General features: G+C 36.8%; 1 protein-coding gene across 1 annotated transcript; it reads right to left on the bottom strand.

Moving 5' to 3' along the window:
• Window positions 1-169: 169 nt before the first annotated feature.
• Window positions 170-4,456, bottom strand: LOC149815134 (uncharacterized protein At2g34160-like). The gene is made up of 5 exons (XM_089988906.1): window positions 4,223-4,456; window positions 3,610-3,658; window positions 672-734; window positions 520-584; window positions 170-452 (listed from the first exon to the last, which is right to left on the bottom strand). The coding sequence occupies exons 1-5, from the start codon at window positions 4,337-4,339 to the stop codon at window positions 360-362; spliced, it is 387 nt and encodes a 128-aa protein (XP_089845032.1). The 5' UTR covers window positions 4,340-4,456; the 3' UTR covers window positions 170-359.
• Between the last annotated feature and the right edge of the window lie 11,399 nt (window positions 4,457-15,855).

The raw sequence follows: 15,855 nt of genomic DNA, 5'->3' as shown, positions 1-15,855 counted from the left end.
CTACTTAGTTAGGAGCAACCATGGTTGGGCACATAACATGGGAAGACCACAGTTCAAACCCATGAGGGGCGTCCCTTGTCTTAAGGTCCAAGCTGACTATACTTCCCAGTGGGAAGAACCTTGGCCTAGCCGGGGGCCAAAATTTGGAAGGCAGCCAAACTTGATAGAGTAATCAGAGAACATTGCTATTCCTGATATAAATGTGAAAGGATGCAAACAAAGAATCCAACCATACATCAGCAAAACTATCAATACAACCTTGTCACAATGAAAGCTAGGAATATGAGCTACAAAGATCATTCTCCAATAACCCACACTAAAGCAGAAACATAGAAAAACCAAAACTGACTTGCACGCATCTAACTCTGCTCATCTCCAACCGCCTCCCTCTCCTCCACGGCAGCAGCCATCAACTCATCAAAATTGGCAGTCTTCCCCAACAAGATCTCGATCTGCAGATCAAGATTTTATCTTAAGAACTTCCAACATTCAAAAGCATCACAAGTACATGTTGCATACCTTAGCCTTTTGGATAAGTCGCCCTCTTGATTCATCTTTCATGTCGATGGTAGATGTCATAATCTCTGCACACGCATGACAGGTGAAGTTATAGAGACTAGTACCTTCTTTATGAAAGAGAGAAAAAAAAGGATGGGAGAATAAAATCTCACTCTTCTCTACAGCCAGCCCATTGTTTTTTAGTATCTCTGCTATCGTGACAACAGTTGCAATGGCTGCAGGTTTGCAAAGAATAAGCAGGTGAGTGATAAAAGATGACAGTGATGGAAGCACAAACATAGCCAAACTGAAGATTACATCTGAAAAAGCAAATACCAAACAAAAAGAGAGAACTAAAACCAACAGCCATCAAACCAAGCTTCTATAACCTCAAACAGAACCTTTTGTACTTTTCATATGCTTACAATAGCATTTTACAGCATGATATGTATAACAGCAATAAACATTGCTCAGCATCACCGATAACAGCAACTTACATATAACATACTGCGCATCAGTATTAGTAATGTTTATTATACTGCTGCCACACTGCATACTTTATGATATTATTACATGCCACACAGTTGCAGTAATATACTCCAAAAAAAACTATGCCAGATCCTTCTCATGGTGATTGGGTGCACCCGCTTATCCAGAAACATGGATAAAGTACGACATAGTATTCTGCTTTACATAAAGCAATATCCCAAATTATTCCAGGTTTCTGCATAAACATGGTGAATCCAACAGTAATAATATATATGTGTGTGTGTGTGTGTGCTGGATCCTTCTTTTGGAGTTTGTTCATCAAATTCAGAAACATATCCTCCAATTATATCAGCATATGTACAATGATAGAGGAATGAGATAATTAAATATAGAATGCAACAATTATACAAGCTAACTACATGACAAAGTGCATTTTGATGTCTGTCAGTTCGTGCCTCTGTGTGCATGTGCCACTCACACAGAGAGAGGTTTTGTTATCTATATGGTGTAAAACATTCTACAGATACTTTTTATTCTCTTGCAGACTTGCAATGTCTTACCTTTCCACGGTTTCATTACTTTTAAGAGCAGTTTGATATTTGCGCCTGATAAGTTACAACTTTCATTTCCAAAAGTACCACTTATAAAATACATGCAATGTCTCCTCCCAACTACAGGCATTTCACAAATTGTATCCTTTTTAATTTTCCAATTTTATTCTGACTTTATCAAGTTTTATATGCTTTGAAAAATGAGAAACTCTGAAGGAAAATCTTTTTTTTTAGAAATAAAACAGCAAGCAATCTGATTTTACAAGTTCAAACCATGTAGAAATAGGCAGGTCCAAAATGATTCTTCACAACATTAATTTCAAAACATGGATAGTATCTATAAATAAAGTACAGGATTTACATCGGAATATGGATATTATCTATGTATAAAGTACAGGATTTACAATGGAAGCCACCTCTTGACACTTATCACTTTCATTAATTACACATAGCACACAATGCTAAAACATATCAATGAGGAGAAAATTACCATATACATATAATCAATACAGAACAAATAAGCACATAAATTTGTTAATATTCATCATTTCCAATGCTATCATGAACACTGATAGCAGCATTAACAGCAAAATGATAGAACAATAAATTTGTGCAATGACAACAGTTAAAATGATGTCCAAGAATGTGTAAACTTTAAATGCATGCTCAAAGTGATAGAAAGACGCAAAAGTAAAGATCGGTGGCTGTAACATAGTTAACAAAACTCTGTTTAAAAGTTAGAACATGTTTCTTTAAATAAAACTTAAAAAAAACAACTGAAACACGGTCTTTTTCAAAAAAAACAGCAAAAAAACATGTTCTTTTGATAGAAGCATTTAGAACACAAAAATTTATATTTAAACAAAATACTTTTCAAAAAAAAAACTCAATCATGGATCCAATTGATCGGATCTTGGATTCAGTTCATAATGATTCTTGAATCCGAAACTCATAGTTCATGTACCCTAACTTATTTTTCATGAAAAATCTCATATATATATATATATATATATATATATATATATATATATATTGTCTTTTTTAACTCTGTTTTGTAAAATTCAAACCGAATTAAAGTAGTATGTATTTTTTGCCAGTTGTTTTGCAACTCGCTCTCTATACCATTTTTTCAGATATTTTTTGCGCAAATCCTTTCCATTAACATATTCAGTTTTAACAATTTTTTGTCATTTCAGATATTGCTAACTATGGGCTGTAAATAAGAAAACCAACAGCTGATTAATGAGCAATGACACAAAAAGTGCCCATTAAACTGAGATTTACTACCTACTTTGTCAAGACCAGCTGCTTGGTGCAAGGTGTCATATATCCTTATAGAAGATATGAAGAGAAGCAGAAATTCAATCAGTGGTAGCAACACTAAAATCCTCGAGACCGACCATAATAGGACCTGTATAACTAGCCACTTTTAAAATTAGGCTGCTTGAAGGAATACAACACTTGTCAATGGGTCCAAAAGAGATACACACACAAAGAGAGAAAAATGAAAAGGCATCAGTATGACTTTCTGTTGAACATATCAGACTAAGACATTATATTTTTGCGAAAGGAAAGTAAGAAAAACCATATACAAGAAAATGGGGGTACAAAAAAATATTCCTAAAACCATCAAGATCACATACATGAAATTGAGCGACTAATCGTCCCTATAAGACTGATTGAGGGAAGGAAAACAATAAAGGAACATATATATATATATATATATATATATATATATATATATATATATATATATATATATATATATATCTTTGGAGATCCACCCTACAATATGGGCAGGTCTCCGCAAAGTCGTAAGACCATGTATGGGGGCTGATGCTTGCCCAGTGCCAGAAGGTTAAGAAAGTTGGTGACCTGATGACAGGGGAGCCGGCGAGGAAGCCCCCACCCACCCACCCATGTATATATATATATATATATATGTGTGTGTGTGTGTGTGTGTGTGTGTGTGTGTGTGTGTGTGTGTGCCCGAAAAACTCCAAATCATGATGAATAATTGATACTAAATACAAGCACAAGGGAAGCATAAAACGCTAATTAGTATCAATACCCATGCCCAGAGCTGAAAGCTCCACTTCGCTGTGCTGCTGCATATATCTCTGCAATAGGAAGAAGAATCATCAACACTACGACTGCGCAATTGCTTAGCAAAACAACAATGTGGCAAAATAAAACGCCAAAAATTTAATCAACGTTGAAAATTTTCGAACAAGAACCAAAGTGTAACCCAGAGAGAAAAACAAGAGAAAACCTTGATAAAAAACGATTCTCATGAAACAGAAATTGTTCCCTCCAGGAATCAACGCAACAATCAACTAAAAGCAACAAAATCTACACGAAATCGAAGCTCTGGTCCTATAGACTTTAAAAGAATTTATGATGGCAACAGCACAAAGAAGCCAAGAATAACAAATAAATCATCTTTCAAAACGCTTTGTTCTGCAAATAACGACACACGACTCCACAGGCGAAAAGATTACACCTCGGGAAAGCGCAAAAAAGATTAGATCCAACAATAACATTATACAGAAAAAAGGATGGAAAAAAAGAAATCCGAACATGGGCAGTCAAGAGAGAGAAGAAATGAAAGAGACTCAACACGAAAAATCGGAAAAAAAAAACAGCTCATGGTGAAAATTCTCTGAGAGAGAGAGAAGGTATACCTTGGCAAGGTTAACGTAGAAGAAGAGGGGTTTCTTGGTGTTAGAGACCTGAATCCTGTTCTTCTTGTGGGGCTCAGAGATGCTCATGTTGTTCACCGCCTCCGTTATCTCCTCCATCCTCTCTTGCTTCTTCACCCAACAAGAAGAAGAAGCAACAGAAGAGCGCGCGCGAGAGAGAGAGAGAGAGGTTTCTTGAACAATAGAGGAAGGAGGTTGCGTCTAGGGTTTCTTCTCTTTCTCTCGCTCGCTCTGCTTTTGAATCACCAATTCAACAAGCCTTGGTTCCCGGAACTCGGGTTGGATCTTACTACCGGTGCAGACCCAAATATCACCAAGGTCTGGACCTACTAAAGTAGGTACAATTGGTTAAATCATGGTTGGAGTCTCAACGGGTCGGGTTTGGTTCGGGCCCAGGTAGAACTAGACCCAAAATTGATTTGAGATGAGGATACCGGGTTCTGATCCGAGTCTAATCGGACCAATCATAAGAGAAACCATATCCGGATCCTATAAGGACCCGAACCATATCCCGTAAAATAATAATTTTTATTATTTTTACATTGAAAAAATATGGTTCTTAATTGAAACTCAGGTCCGGCCTAAGTCTGGTATGAAATTTCACAAACCATACTAGGATCCATATATTAATCAGACCCTTCATGTCTGACCTGGATTCTATTTGAGCCTTCTCATTTATCACCAAACCCTAACCCTATAGGGTTTGGTACGGGTCAGGTCCGAGTCAAACCCGACCCATTGATGGCAGACTTGCAGGATCCAAATAGGGTTGGTAAACGGACCAAGCTGGTTCAGTTCAGTTTAAGCTTAAGAGATGTCAAGGGGTTGGATTTGGATGAAAAAAAAAAGATAAAATGGAATGTGATCCAACCTAATTGGATTCGAATTCAGATGAAAAAATTTAAAACCGACTAGTTTAAAACCCAATATTTTCACGAATTCAGGTTTTAGTTGGATTCAGGTCAGGTTTCAATGCAAAACTCAATACCAAACCTGAATCTGATTTATAATCTGCTCTAGATTTGGTTACCAAATCTGACTAATCGACATCCCTATTTAAGCCGAGTCCGGATCAAGTGCCATATGATGGCACAAAAATTTGTGCCTTACAACACCTGATCACTCTCCATCAGGTCTTTGGCCCCACAATTGACAGACCCTATCCCCAAAATGGAAGCTGATCAGATGCGTAAGGCACAAATTGTTGTGCCATCATATAGCACTTGATCCGGACTCATATAACAGATATATATATATATATATAGGGATAAGATAATGTTTGTTATACTTGTGAGTTACAAACACAAACCCTATAGTGAAAAACTCTTTTTTTCATGCCTGACCCTCTGGATGTGATTTACTACATGTTTGGCACTCAGTTTTAAACTAGGAGTTTGAAACCATGAAGGTAGCCAATATTTTACTTATTATTTGTCCTGATGAGTTTTAACTAGGAGTTTGAGTTACTTGAAATTCATCATTTGACAATTGCATGCTCATTTTCAAAGTGATTCATTCCCCTCATTCTCATTCCCGAAGCAATATAGGTGGATCATTCTACTGAGAACTTTGTTCTTGTTCAATAGCTGAAGAGGATCTTATTTAAAATACTCAATTTGTTAATCATTTTTACAGTCAAACAATAGCATCATTCTTCAATGTAGGGTTGCATGTTAAATTCTTTGTTTTCCCCGTTAAAAGTTGAAATTGGTATAAAATTTAAATCTGAAAAAAGTGCATTGGTTACTAACAGTAATCATATCATATACCAACCTGTTTTAAATAGCATGCCTCATAATTAGAGTTGGATGCAATTTAAAATTAAAACACCTATACACCTTGTTGTTATTGTCATAATACATAAAAAAACCGTAAACTAATTTACATGTTTATGATAAATAGAACTCCTAAACCAACCTATAAATTAAATGACCGTATTATACGAAAAAAAATGATGCATACAATTCAACATGTTTCAATTTTTTATTTTGATGCTTTTTACAGGTCACGGCGCTAAAAGTGGATGGACCCACGAAATGCGTCAACAAAATAGCATCTGAGGTTGCGAAATTCCAAAACACTTGTGAAACTGTAACAACATGTTGCAAAAATCCTTTAAGTGTTGTAGAAGTCTGTACCTTGCAAAATTTCCAAAGAGTATCACATGAGGTATTGCAAAATTATAAAAAAAACTTATGAAAGTTTGATATTGCAAAATTGTGGCGAGTATCACACGAGTATTGAATTTTTTTTTTCTTGTAAAATTATGTTATAAATAAATGATGCTTCGTTCATTAATCCCCTTAATTGCATCTGGATGCCATATTTTTGCAACTCTAGAGTTCTTGTGGTCCTAAGCTCTTATTTGCATCACTATGTGGATGTCATTTTGATATAATGAATAAAAACTTTGATGCTATTTGGATGTAAAGTTCATTCATGGTTGTATTTAAAAACTTGGTTCTAATTTTGCATGTAAGGTTGACAAAATTTGTACTTATTTTGTTATGTTTGTGAATGAATTTTAGTTATAAATTTTATTTTTGTTTGTATGTATTGTTAAATAGGCGACTTTATTCTTTAATAGTGAAATTTAAAGTAAAAATATCACATAAGTAGAAAATTCACATATTTTAAAAGAAATTCACATATATACATGTGAATTTGTATTGAAAATTTGCATATATACAACCTATTATTTCACAAAATGAAGTCACTCATACATTGCATTTATTACATTTTTCACAAAATGAAGTAGTTCATACATTGCATTCATTCTATTCTTTCACAAAATAAAGTCGCTCATACATTTCATTCTTTCACAAAATGAAGTCACTCATACATTGCATTCATTCTATTCATTTACAAGAATGTTGCTTCTCACAGCCTTTTTGATAGGGAGAAAATAGAGTATGTATCGAGGTACCTTGCCAAAGTGCACTGCATCTTTGATAGGGAAAAAATATAGTATAACATCATTGATTTTAAATTTTGTGTTGTTCTCCTTATGTTTTCTATCACACTCATACCATGTGATCGAATGAATGCTAACTATGAGATACATCAACTCTACATCATTATCGTCAAAACACAGTTTTTTGGCTATCACAGTTTGTCAGAGTGGATGCCTTATACATCATTATCCTTCATGTTCTCTATGATGAGAATACAACATTCACGAACAACTTTCAAACTTTTAGCTTCCTATCCCACCCATACCATAAGATCTCATTGTTGATGCTTTTATCGAAAAAACTCAACATCAATTAAGTGTCATCGATCTTCTCACCATCGATGCTTTTACCAGAAGTGTCATCCATCTACTCACTATTGATGCTTTTATTGAAAAAACTCACCATCGATGAAGTGTCGCCCATGTTTTAAACAAAAAAACTCATTGTCGATGAACTGTCACTCATGCTTTTACCGAAAAAAATCATTGTTGATGAAGTGTTGCTCATGCTTTCAGGGTTTACCACCGCCAGTGAACTGTTGTTGATGAATTGTTGCCAATGAGGGGTTTTCGCAAAGTCTAAATATCGTTAGAATGTCTCTAAAATGTTTTTGAAAGATTACCGTAAGGATTGGGGACCATTGGTTGGAAACAAAAAGAATCCTAAGGTTGTGAAAATAGGGCATCTAGATGCAAATAAGGGGTTGAGAAACAAAGTGTTATTTTTATAAAAAAAAATTTGCAATACTCCTTTGAAGTTTTTGCAAGGTATAGACTTTCGTAACACTTAAAGGATTTTTGCAATGTGTCTTACGATACTCGTCATGATTTTTGCAAGTGTTTTGAAAATTTGTAACTTTTTTGGAATATTGCAACCTCTGATGCGATTTTGTTGACGAGTTTTGTGAGTTCATCCACTTTTAGCATCGTGACCTGCAAAAATCAAAAATTCACATTTGCAAGTGGTAAAAGCATAAAAAAAAGTGAAAACCTGCAAAATTGTCCATTTGATAGATTTGGCAAATTATGGGGCATTTTTTAAAATGTGTCATTTTTATTGTACTATAGACACCAAAAATTTCATGATTACTAATATCTTTCTTAAAACAAGTGTTTGCATGTACTAGAATTGGACACCCCCATCATGGATGACATAACAATCATCGTTGTCCATTAGTGGATAGTAGAACCAAGACCATTGTTCATTGTTAGACGACAGAACAAGGAGTGTCGTCCATTAGGGGATGGCACAACCCTTCTGATGTCCGCTGTACTGAACATGCAGATAATCCCTAAGGCTTGTCCCTATATAGTTTCAATCATCCTGTGTGTTTTGCAGAACGGAAGGACTCTTCTTGGGATGAGTTTTTGTACAAGAAAACTCCCTTGGATGAGTGTGATGAACTCTATAAATAGGGGCTCACCCCTATACCTCAAGCATTTGGAAAGTATCTAGAAATCTCATACCTATGTGTTGGCCCTAGGGAAGAAGCCTACCTAAGCCCTGCCAACACATTGTCCAAGAAGCCATTAAAGAATGCTCATACCCACACTGAGGTACTAACAGACAGAAGAACTAGCTTGAATGATAAAACAAACCCTCAAGTCTGGAAAAAGTATTTTTTACAGATCCATAATCAGCTTATTTTTATTTCATATATTTTTTGGATTATGTGCTTATACACATTTTTATTTTTTATTTGCATATTGGAATCTGTAGTGGCACGATTCGAGTTATGGAGATTGAGAAAACCTGCCCCATTTTTACCTTCCCATCAGGCGAAAGACAGTCGAAGTTTGTAATGGTGTCCCCTACGATTTTAATGAATCCAAGTAAGTCCTTGCCAACGCTAAAAAATAATCATCAACAGATTTTTGGTGGCCGTGATGGAAGACCATAGTTTTTTTTAATCTTTCGTAGCTAGAATTCCATTACAAAAATTTTCTTTTGAAAAACTTTATTTTTTGGGGGTTTCTTGTCTGTGTCGGATGACAATCTCAGTTTTGTCATCCGTTGAGCGTTGGTCATCTGTTGATTGTCGTTTGTCATGTATGGTCGTCCGCTGACTATTGTCTGTCACGTTTGGCCATTCGTTGACTGTCGTCCATCGGCCTTTAGCTGCCTGAATTTCGTCGTCCAATAACATATGTTGAAAAGTTCTGCCAGACAACGTCATCCAGTTATATTTGGTCATTCTGCAGACCTGAGCATCTGCAAGTTTGGCCATATGCTGAGTGACAACATCGCCCGTTGACATATAGGGCTGCTTGTAGATCCTCACATTTGTAGGCTCTATCGTCTACTAACTGACAACGTCGTCCACTAACAGACATGGCCATCTGCAAGCTCTATCCTCTACTGACAGACAAAGAGCTATCTGCAGATCCTTGCATATATAGGCTTTGTCATCTACTAACTAACAACATCATCCACTGACAGACAGGGCGTTTGTAGATCCTCGCATCTATAGGCTCTATCGTCTGCTGACTGACAGCATTGTCCATTGATAGACAGGGCCATCTGCAGATTCTATCGTCCGTTGTCAGACAATAACGTCTACAGATATTCTCATCTGTAGTTTTTGTCATTTGCTGAGTGACAATGCCATCTACAGATCCTCATATTTATAGGTTCTATTGTCTGCTGATAGACAACATTGTCCACTGACAAACAGGGTCATCTGCAAATCCTCGCATCTGTAGGTTCTGCCATTCACTGACAGGCAGAGCCGTCTGCAGATCCTCGCATCTGCAGGTTTTGCCATCCACTGACAGGCAACGTCGTCCACATACCCTCGTGTGTGCAACTTATTTTTTTTCTTTTTGGCAGATTTCCTGTTTAATTTGTTTATCTTGCGTATATGCTGCTTTTGCATTAAAGTCATGCATCAAATATTAGGATTAGGTTTTTCTTATATTTTAGAAATACTTGTTGAAGAAAATTCATGCTCACTTAGAAATTAGGAAAAACATAACCTCGAGTAAGTTAGAGTTTTGTTTTAAACACTGTGTGATCTTATTGTGTGCTCTTATTTTTTATAGAGTTTTATTTTAAACATTGTGTGATCTTATTGTGTGCTCTTATTTTTTATCTTCCTCTCTCTTGGAAAAGAGCCCTTCTCTTTTATAGCGATTTTTTTTTCAAATTCTTCTATCTTATCATTTAGATCTTCGAATCCCCCCATTGGTACCTTTCAATTGTTAGCTGGGGTATATAGGTGATGATACGATTAGAGCCAGATTCTCCACACTAGTACCCTCTAGTTGTTAGCTGAGGTATATTGGTATGAACCTGGAAGGGAAACTTAAAACCCTAAAACCCGGTGAGACCTCGTTGATCAGTGGATAAACCATTCTAGGATACCCAATTATTTTAAAAATCTCTCGATTATTTGTTTGGGCTTGTGTAAATCAATTTTTGCTTGGGGTATAATGTATACTCTATCTAAAGCCCTTAAATCCAAAATCCAATTCATCCCAAAGGAACCACCTTTGAAAAAATCCACGTACGAGATGCCACCCCATACAGCCCATACAATGCAAAAACATCATATTCGACGAGGATCTTGAAGAAAGGACCCATACAGACATTCCTGATGAGTCTATGGACAATCAAAAAAGGAGAAAGGCTCAAATGCTTTCTGAGACCAACTCACGTCAGTACCCTCATCAGTCTCGTATAGTCCCCCCACGCAGGTAGTTTTGGCACGAACGAGTCTATCAAAAGACGAGTCCCTAAGACCTTATATTTCAAAGCTTAGTCTGAAGAACGACACTTTCATCAGTCTCGTAAGGTCCATTCCATGGGTTACGATGTTGATAGTTCTAGCACAGGTGAGTCCATTAGGAGATGAACTTCTAGGACCTCACATTTCAAAGCTCAGTTCAAGAAAGAGGAAGTGCTAGTATAGACTAGACAAAACATGGAAAGAATGGAGGATAAGATAAGAGAGATCCAAGAACAGTGGAAACGGTAATAGGCACGAGCTAAAAGGAGAGCCTGAAGAGCCAAGAAGTCGGAACATGAAAGGGCACGGTTTGATAAAGAGACCAAAAGAAGAACTAGACAAACTCTAGAGCCATGAGAAGACAGGGAGTACAGTCAGTGGGGAGAGTTCCGAGTGTTTGATCTGTCGAGGAGAGCCCACATATCCAGACTGATCCGTCTAGTCCATACCATATCGTCTGAGTTAGCTAAAAAAATCAAATCATTGGAAGACATGGTCTAGAGCTTAATGTCAAGAATGAGATACATGGACATGAATCAGAGAGAGTACTCTATGAATGACTTCTTGCCCAAAGGATGTGAAGTATGGCAAGGACTCACTTGACCATATTTATGGGAAGTATGACCAAATATTGAAACAACGATAGGAGGTTAATTAATTGGTTTCCCAAAAGCCTGAAGGAAGAGTCATTAGAATGGTTTGCCATCCTGAACCTCCAAAACATAAGCGAGTTCAAGCAGATCATAAATTCATTGATAGAGCGATTTAGGTTTAATGTTGATGCCCTTCCTACTATAAGCCAATTGTATGACCTGAAGTAGAAAAAAGAGGAAGGTGCCCATGAATTTATCAATCAGTGGCAGTCTATGGTCAGTAGTAGGATGAAGGAGTCAATATAAGACTCCCATGCATTGGTCATCCTGATGGACAACTCTCAATGTAACGCCCCAGATTTTCAAAATAATACTTTGTCCAATTTTCATGGATTATTTTTTCTTTGCAGTGGAATTTAGAAAAGACTTTAGCAACAGAAATAGATGATAGTTAGTCATCGATTTTAGAAGATGTCGGGCAGAACACAAGTATGTTGCCAATCACTTATTGTCCACCAAAATATTTCATTTAAGCAAACCAAAACTTGTTATTTATTACTAACACTATTACTCAGTAAAGCAATACTAGATAAATTGGGTTTATAAACGAAATGTCTAACGAAGTATGGAGAAACCTTTGATTTTGATGTTGGCATGCACTGCATCGCACATTGCATGTTCAATACTTGTATCCTCATTAAAGTAGGGTCAGAACCATTTCTAGTCTGGCAGAAAAGCATTCCAATTCTAACAAGTATAATATGTTGAAGACATAAAAGACCACTCAAAGGCCATAGTTGAAAACATCGTTGCTCAAATCTCCACGATTTAGCATATAGGTATCCCATGGACTGAAGCAGAAGCTCATCTAACCTAGCTTAGCCATACTAATACAATTTGGGTCCTTTACTCGATCGGTCCAATAGTGCACCAAGATCAGTACCTTACATAAGGTGATGCACGAGTAGTACTAACATGCATTCATTCTTTCATTTGTTAATGTACCTATAACTAATGCATTATTTCGATAATTATAAGTTCACACCTTGGTATGCAGAAGAACCTAACTTCGACATCAAACGAAGTCATCTGGGTGTTTCTTATGCTATGTATTTTTGTGCCAAGATGCCTGAATGACCCTGTTCATAGCAGGGTGATAGATTTTTGTCGAAATAACCCCCTGCTAGGCTGGTTTGGATGCATCTTACTACTGCAGTAGCGGGGTCAACCCCTAGGTTTTAGGGATATTCCAGTCTTCGAACCTCCGAGTTACCGGAAGATCACATGGACTATCTGGTTCATAAGATATATAGTATATCACTTGAGGTGGTACCATTATCATCAAGTGTCACATAGGCAACCAGTGCATTATGCATAAAAAGAATATGAACCCAATCCCATCCAGTTTTTTAAAGTATGGACCGGTTCTCGTGTGGATAAGGGATATCGTTATGTTTGTTTATATGCATGTAGACATCGCTCTTGGGGCCTACGACCTTCACGAGTGCTTCACCCCATTATGGGTGGATAACCAACTTTGGCAACACTTACAAATATTATTTTTGTAACAGTAGTTTACAAAAGCATGTATAATCAAGGATTACTTTTGATCGACTGCTTAAGCGTATTTAGTCGCAACGAGCACCAACCTAACAAGGCGCAATAACTACTTTGGCGTAGCGGCCTTGCAAGTACGATGCTTTTGAATGAGAAAATGGAATGAGTCATCCCTAGTAGGGTTCCAACAACGAGGGCATCATCGTGTCATCCATACAAGCTTAGGTGAATATTTTGCTAGAATTTTTTAGAGCATCTCTCCTATTTAACAGAGAAAACACTATGCATGTTTAAGGGCATAAACATGCCATTTAGGATTAAGGTAATCATTTGCCAGAAATTTTGGCAACATCTCTCCTACTTAACTAAGAAAATGCTACGTTCTTTTTAGCTCAGAGAGCATTTTGTCAAAATTTTTGGCAGCATATCCCCTATTTAATAGGAAAAATGCTACATTTATTATTGGATAGATGTGCGTCGTTGTGCGTACGTCTCATCTCTCATGGTTTATTGAAAACCTAGGCCTCAGTTAGGCTTCACTATGGTGACTTAGATATTTACGTAAATGCGGTTTTGCATTAGCACAAGCATAGGAGCGCTCCTAGGTCATGGCCAATACATCCTTACATTAGGTACCGTCACAGGCAAGAGTGTCTCCTGTAAAACTCGTCGGTGCAAAGAAACATGAAAATTTTTAGAGCTCTTTTCTAGAGAGAGTGGGTGGCGATTTTCTAAAAAGAGGAGGGGGTCCTACTTATAGAGGATTTGGGTGTGGTTCCCACCCCAAGGGATAAGCATGCCCTTTCTTCTCGATTTTTTTCTGTTCTTTTCGGATAAGAACAAACATATTCCCTATGGGGCCCACATAGATATTTATGTGGGACCCATAAGATATTTTTATGGGATCCGCAATTATTTTATAGGACCCACATATTTTTGGGGTTTTGCTGATATTTTTCACGAAAAAAAGTAAGTATGCCATTATCTTCGTTTTGATAAGACGAAGTAGATTTTCTCTACGAAATTCTCTAGTTTTGCCAAATGAGCACGACATGACTCTCTGAATGTTTTGAGTGTATATCCCTGAGGATATATATGTCCTAAGTATAATCAGCTTTGTAAAATCCTTTTGCTTCATATTTCAGGTCATTACGATGAAATTATATAAAAAATACATCATATTTTTATTTAAAAGTTTACTGAAAAATTATGGATCTTATCTCATTGCCCCTTTAAAAGAATTTTATAATCCAAATTCCCTTATGGGTACTACGTGAATAGCTTAGGGTATTTCTCCTGTATATTAGATTTAGGCTCCTAGGTGTCATCGTCTGTTACATAATGTTGCCATCTTACTTTAACAAGTGGGATGACCTTCGATCTAAGCACATGTTTTCAATGGTGCATGATATTTAAAGGTTGCTTCCTATCTAACACAACTTTGATTTATGAAGGGTATTCAAGTTCTTCGATAAGGTCATCATGTGCAAGTTGTTCGGTTGATACAGCATAAACATGACCCACCATGGGTTTTCGCTCTGTCTTTGGTGGTGGCAGACGCTGTGATGAAGGATGATGTTGCGGCTGTTAGGAGGGTCTGGCTGATCTAATATTTCTCAATTGATCTTTTGAGGCCTTCTTGCGATATTATTTCATAAAATGGCCCTGCTTGCTGCAATATAGACAACCACCTGTATCATGAGGACAAGCCTATCCGGGGTGATGTGCGTACCTCGGGCAACTAAAATAGGATTGTTCGTCGAGCTGAGAGGCTCCTTCTATCTATGGTGGCCTCATGCCTGGTGGAGCGAAGTTCATTCCTCGAAACTCCTTCTTATGGAAGGGTGGTCGTGATTCTTGCCCACTAAGGGATGACCACTTGTTGTTCTCCTAATTCTCAACAAGTTTATTTCCTACGATCCCCTGGATCGCTCTCAGTCTATATTTATTTTTTAAGTTGTCACTACCACAACGTGAAACATCTGTGGCATGCTTGTTATTACGCGAGACCGCAACCCTTCTCGTAACCTCATGTTTGTACTTATGGGCTCTCTCCAGATTGATCTCGAACAATTTGGAGTTGTAACGCCCCAAAAATTTCAACTTAGAAAATGTAAAATTTCAACCAATTTTTTTTTTTGAAATAGAGATAGCACAACAGATATATTTGGGTTTTTTAAAAAGTTGGACAATTCTAGAGAGTTATAGAAATGAAACAATTTAATTATGCCAGACCCAATTTCTATTAGAACCACATTCGTCCCTTACAAAATAAAAAAAAACCAATTTCATTCCAATTTCATAATAAAGTTCAAAAATGGAAATACAAGTTTTGCAATGGAAATAAAAATATCTCAAATAGATTGAGACACCCAAAAGTTGTCCTAAGATCACCAAGATGATTAAAAAATGATGGTTATTGGTCTTGCCGCCACATCACACTCTTGCACTGCTTCCTCATTCATCACCAGAGCCCCATGAAACAGGGTCAAAACTCTTACAAGCTGATAAGTGGTGTGAGTTTAATGAAAACCTGTTTTAAAACAATATTTTTAATAAAAATCTAGTGAATGCTAGACACCAAAATTATAATAACCAGCTCGCACAAGTGGTGGAGTCCGGGTTGAACTCAAGGAACGGGAAATACTTGTTTTCAAACACGCTACGCTACTCTTTATTGCCAAAATAAAGAAAAAGAAATAATTAAATAAATGAATAACTAAAGGGTATTTCCCTACGCAGAGGGCTTAAACGAATAAAAGAATAAAACGGCCTTATTACAAA

The sequence above is a fragment of the Nuphar pumila genome, chromosome 15, assembly GCF_984573655.1.
Source record: "Nuphar pumila chromosome 15, dmNupPumi1.hap1.1, whole genome shotgun sequence".
Lineage (NCBI taxonomy): Eukaryota > Viridiplantae > Streptophyta > Magnoliopsida > Nymphaeales > Nymphaeaceae > Nuphar > Nuphar pumila.
Note: the sequence above shows the minus strand (reverse complement) of the source record. Positions and strands in the feature narration are given on the sequence as shown.

Coding starts and splice junctions, on each gene's coding strand:
- LOC149815134 (XM_089988906.1), bottom strand. CDS start 4,339: ATGGAGGAGATAACGGAGGCGGTGAACAACATGAGCATCTCTGAGCCC. Junction 585..671: donor TGGGCTGGCTGTAGAGAAGA/GTGAGATTTTAT, acceptor ATGCGTGTGCAG/AGATTATGACATCTACCATC. Junction 453..519: donor GACTTATCCAAAAGGCTAAG/GTATGCAACATG, acceptor CTTGATCTGCAG/ATCGAGATCTTGTTGGGGAA.